Source organism: Monosiga brevicollis, genomic scaffold (assembly GCF_000002865.3).
Source record: "Monosiga brevicollis MX1 MONBRscaffold_9 genomic scaffold, whole genome shotgun sequence".
NCBI lineage: Eukaryota > Choanoflagellata > Craspedida > Salpingoecidae > Monosiga > Monosiga brevicollis.
Genome location: NW_001865046.1, coordinates 807,896 through 812,187, shown reverse-complemented (window position 1 = coordinate 812,187; position 4,292 = coordinate 807,896). Strand labels below are relative to the sequence as shown.

Below are 4,292 nucleotides of genomic sequence, written 5' to 3'. Positions count from 1 at the left end.
GAGCTGCGATGTGAGTGCGCGCCAATGGATACCCGCTCCTCGGTCAAAGCTTGGCAAAAGCCCGCTCATCTCGATGAAGCCACGCGCCTGGTGGCGCTCGTTCGAGGGCGCTTTCCTCGCGAAGACCTTCCTGAGCACCGAGAAGAGATCCGGCAGAAATTCTTGAACGAGAAGCCAATCCTCAACTTCCCCTTTCTCCCACCGCCCGTCGCTGAAGCCGACTCAGACTCGGAGGGCGTCATCGAGAGCGCAGAGCCTCACTCCCGTCCCAAATGCGCAACGCAACCGCTGAATGTCGACCTGGGCCCGACAATGCAGGCCGGGCAACGAAACATGGCTGTCCCCCGCCGCGCCAAGGTCGACCGGTTCTGCTTCAAGGCCATGCTGGCCGACAAGGCACTGCAAAGCTGCCGCAATGCCCACCAACCCGACACCCGGGCTCCAAGATCAGCCAAAGCAGTCTTCCAAGGCGAGCTCAAGACGAGCCCCATCTCAATCAAGCACGACACTTCAGAACCCTTGGCACTTGCTGACGACATGGACCGAGCCATCGATCGCCTTGATGCCGTGCACACGCGTGTCATCGGGCATTTGACAAAGCTCGAAGATGTACGCCTCCTCGGCTTTGAAAGGGAAGGCGTCAAGGAACTGCGCGCTGCCGTACAGGCAGAGGTCAACCTCAATGCCAAACGTGGCCGCCGCTCAAACAGTCTCCCCTCTTACTCCCTCGAATCTTACATGGCTGCGTATGGCCTGCATCCTCAGTACAAAACCATGTCAAGCAAACCCAAGAGCGTTCATCAGTTGCTCGCGGATATCTAAGCCCAACTCGAGCTCCACACACACACACACGCGCGCGCGCGCGCTCGCACCTTTTTGACTGACAGCTTCGCAACATTTTTCCTTTCGGTCAAGACCAAGGCATCTTCTGACTGCCTTCGCATCATTAACAGCCCAGCCCGTCGGGACTTGCATTCGCCGCACACGGGTGAATCGATTTTCCATTGTGTTTGTGCATCATCACTCCGATGTGTTCCCAAGTGTCAATTAAAAAATAAACTTTTCAAACTCTTGTCTTTGCCTCTGCGCATTCATCGCCGTGGGAACGTGAGGGGCATGCTTGGAGCATTGACACCCCGACCCGCGGTGAGGAAGCTCTCTCAATCATGTGCCGCTGCAGGTATCAGGCGATGCAAGTACACCATGCCTCGCGCGCCACTCAACAGATTGAGGCCCACGCATAATCCGCCATCTCCCTGCGCCTGCTTGGTACAACCATAGTCGCCGTCACAAGCAAGTGAAGCATGCAGGGCGCGCGTGAGACAAGCAGGATAAGCATACGGCATGAGCACAATGTTAGTGTGAATGGCTTGCATTCTCCCGTGCATTGGCACCGACTGGCAAACAAAACGTACATCCTGCAATAGCACAATGAAATCATCCTTTTTCATACTCAGATATCCATCGTGCTTGTCCTCAATGTCCTTGAGAGCCTGGCAGGTGGCGACAAAGCCATGAATTAGGCAACTCGAAGCACGGCGACTCACTCAAAGCACGGCTTCAAAATGCTATCAACAACAGCCACCACACCTTGAAGCGCATGTGCAAGGGCTCCGCACGCCATCGAGCGCGTGCTTCGTCGTAATCCATCCCCCGTGATGCCTCGGCCTGCGCGCGCAGCTTGGCCCGCAAGCTCCGCCTGCCGTCGTCGAGCCTCGGATTTACTTCCAGATGTACTCAGACGCCGCCGCTCGCCTTTCGGGCTGACAGACTCTTCTGGCGGCTGGGATGTTTTCGCTCCTTCCGCCTTGCGCATATGTTCTTGGCCTCCTCAGCTGCCTGTCGAAGAGCTTTCTCCTGCTGTTTTTGGCGTCGGCGATCCTCTAGGCTCGCATGCACCAGAAAGGAAGACAAAGGTCAGCCCTGCATCAAGCCCAGAATCTGAATGAGCTCCTAAACATGCATGAGCACGGCCCACTCCTTGCCTTTGGCATCCTGTTGGGCCAGCCGACGCTGCTCGGCCTCCTCACGAGCCAACCTAGACCAATATAGGTTGCTTGTTAGACCAGACGGCATCGCCATACTACGTTTGCTTGCAGAGAGGCAACTGTGTGCTCTCCTACTTTTGAACTTGTTCCTTTTGCTGCCGAGCCAGCTCCTTTTGCCGCCGCCGCTTTTCTTTGTTTTCTTCCTTCAGAGCCATTTTCAGCGGGCCGAGATCTCCTTGAAGCAAGGACTGTGGAGAATCAAAACGTCTGCTTGTCAGAGAGCCCAGAGCCAATGGGCCACATGCTGGAAAATGCAAATGCAGGCGAGGCAACATACCAAGCGAATGCTTTCGGGCGTGAGTGAGGCCGTTTTCAAGTTGCTGTCAAAGAGACCGCGTCCCGGTTTTAGCGTTCCGGGCATGCTCTGCGAGGCTGATCGCTGCTATCCATTGGTGCCAGCATTGATGAAAGTGACCCAATGAGCAAGTGAGGCATTTCCAACTCGGACGACCCCCCTCCCAACCCCTCAAAAGCTGGCAAGAAGTGAAACCAAAAGAAGCAGGAAACAGAGCCCACCGTAACAGTGTGATCACTTGGCAGTGGATCATAGACACCCTATCGGCAAAATGACGTGAAATGGTGCTAGTACAGCTTGCGTGAGGCGCAAAAGGTGGCAGCTGTGGCATCAGAGCCGTACCGTGGCCAGCTCGGAGGGCAGCGTCTCGTAATGCCCCTGAGCCAGATGGTTGCACGCAATTTATAAGCCAAGGCATGCGCAGCGAAGCAAGGCTCAGCGGAGGCCATGTGGGCCGCTTGTTGACATACTTGAGTCATGCCGGCGGGAAGTTGATCGTATAGGCTCTGCTGAGGCCGTGACTGTGACTGTGAACCAAGCGGTGAGGAGTGTAGCGCGCATGAGGAAATAGGTCATGTGTCGCTTCCAGACACGGTGCCCGGAGGAAGGCTTCATGTCTTGAGCTTTTGCGCTGGCAACATCAACAGTTTGCTGGGTGCATACAGAGTTGCGCGATCATCATGTACCTCGTCTTCTGTGGGAAAGCCATATGCCGTATCATCTTCGCGGGCTCCTGGAAACAGCGGAGGCGAATCAGCATCCAAGGGCGACAGGACTCTTGATCAAATCTGCCTGCCTAAAGACCGGGAGGAGCGCAATGCAGCGTAGGGGCCACGAACTCACGAAGGTCGCCGATGGCGAGATAGAGATCCTCGGCTTTGTTGGAGGCGCTGCGGATCTCCAAATATAATGGCTCTCGCGAAGTGTGCAGTACCCGTGCCTGGGTATTGCAGACAATGCCATATGGGTGCAACATGAGAGACAGTGCGGTCGCAACTGGTGCGGCTGGCAGTGCAGTGAAAAGGCTCGATGGGCCGACCTGCTCGGCTGTCATGTATCCACCGTCGACTGCTGCTTGCCCGATCGACTGAGAAGCAAGGTTTAAAGTGGAAGGTGAGCATCATGGCTGGACCGGGGGAGGTGTGAGCAGGCATCTGACCTGAAGTGTTGAGGCCTCAATGTAAATGCCCTCGTCACGCGGTGCGTTGAAGAGTTTCTAATTTAACATAAGCATCTGAGCTGTTTGACGAGCAGCAATGCAGTTTGACAGCTTTGCAGGCCAATCTGCAACTTGAAGGCTCTGTGGCGTGCCTTGGACACGGTGCTCATGGGGCAGCTGTCGGCACGATCAAACAAACCTTGGCCTCTTCTTTGCGCAGGTGTCCGGAGCGGAAAGCAGCTCGAGCCATGGATTGAATGGCGTCCAGAGTCAAATAGGCACCTTCACTCCCAGCCTGACGAGCTTCCTGCGTCCCCGCCATCACGACGGGAGGGGGGGGGGCAAAATAACATGGCGAGGTGAGGCCACCGCGTATGGCCTCGCGCCGAGGCGTCAGTCTCCGCACAAGCAGCTCAACGCACCTTGATGGACATGCATTGCATTTGTACCGCCCCCTGCGCCAGCGCCTGAGCCGTGGCAATGGTAATGTACTCGTCCGAATCAAAAGCCGGTGGCCGTCGCCCACTCGACGACGCCATGGTTGATGACGGCCAATACGAGCAACACCAACAACAACAACAACCCCCCGGGCACCCACCGCCCTATACAGAGCTGCGCTACGCCTCTTTGACAATGTCCTTGGTCACCACACAGCAACAGCCCAGCTCATCTATTTTATCTGACAATCTGCACCACACACACTCTCGTTCTCGCTCTCTCTCTCTCTCTCTCTCTCTCTCTCTCTCTCTTTCTCTCTCTCGCTCGCTCGCCTCTCTCTCTCTCTCTCTCA

At 56.1% G+C, this 4,292-nt stretch overlaps 2 protein-coding genes across 2 annotated transcripts; one reads left to right on the top strand and one right to left on the bottom strand.

Annotated features, from left to right (window-relative positions):
* On the top strand, nucleotides 1–1,065 carry MONBRDRAFT_36989 (uncharacterized protein). The gene has a single exon (XM_001745650.1). It carries the CDS (start codon nucleotides 25–27, stop codon nucleotides 820–822), a length of 798 nt encoding a protein of 265 aa, XP_001745702.1. The 5' UTR covers nucleotides 1–24; the 3' UTR covers nucleotides 823–1,065.
* Nucleotides 1,066–1,737: 672 nt separating this feature from the next.
* MONBRDRAFT_25254 (uncharacterized protein) lies at nucleotides 1,738–4,041 on the bottom strand (the record flags this gene model as incomplete). The annotated part of the gene is made up of 12 exons (XM_001745502.1): nucleotides 1,738–1,881; nucleotides 1,960–2,038; nucleotides 2,124–2,236; nucleotides 2,326–2,430; nucleotides 2,686–2,721; nucleotides 2,814–2,864; nucleotides 3,030–3,076; nucleotides 3,187–3,283; nucleotides 3,383–3,430; nucleotides 3,503–3,559; nucleotides 3,702–3,809; nucleotides 3,925–4,041. The coding sequence occupies 12 exons, from the start codon at nucleotides 4,039–4,041 to the stop codon at nucleotides 1,738–1,740; spliced, it is 1,002 nt and encodes a 333-aa protein (XP_001745554.1).
* Nucleotides 4,042–4,292: the final 251 nt, after the last annotated feature.

Excerpts from the sequence above, each read along its gene's own strand:
- MONBRDRAFT_36989 (XM_001745650.1), top strand. The coding sequence starts at position 25 with ATGGATACCCGCTCCTCGGTCAAAGCTTGGCAAAAGCCCGCTCATCTC.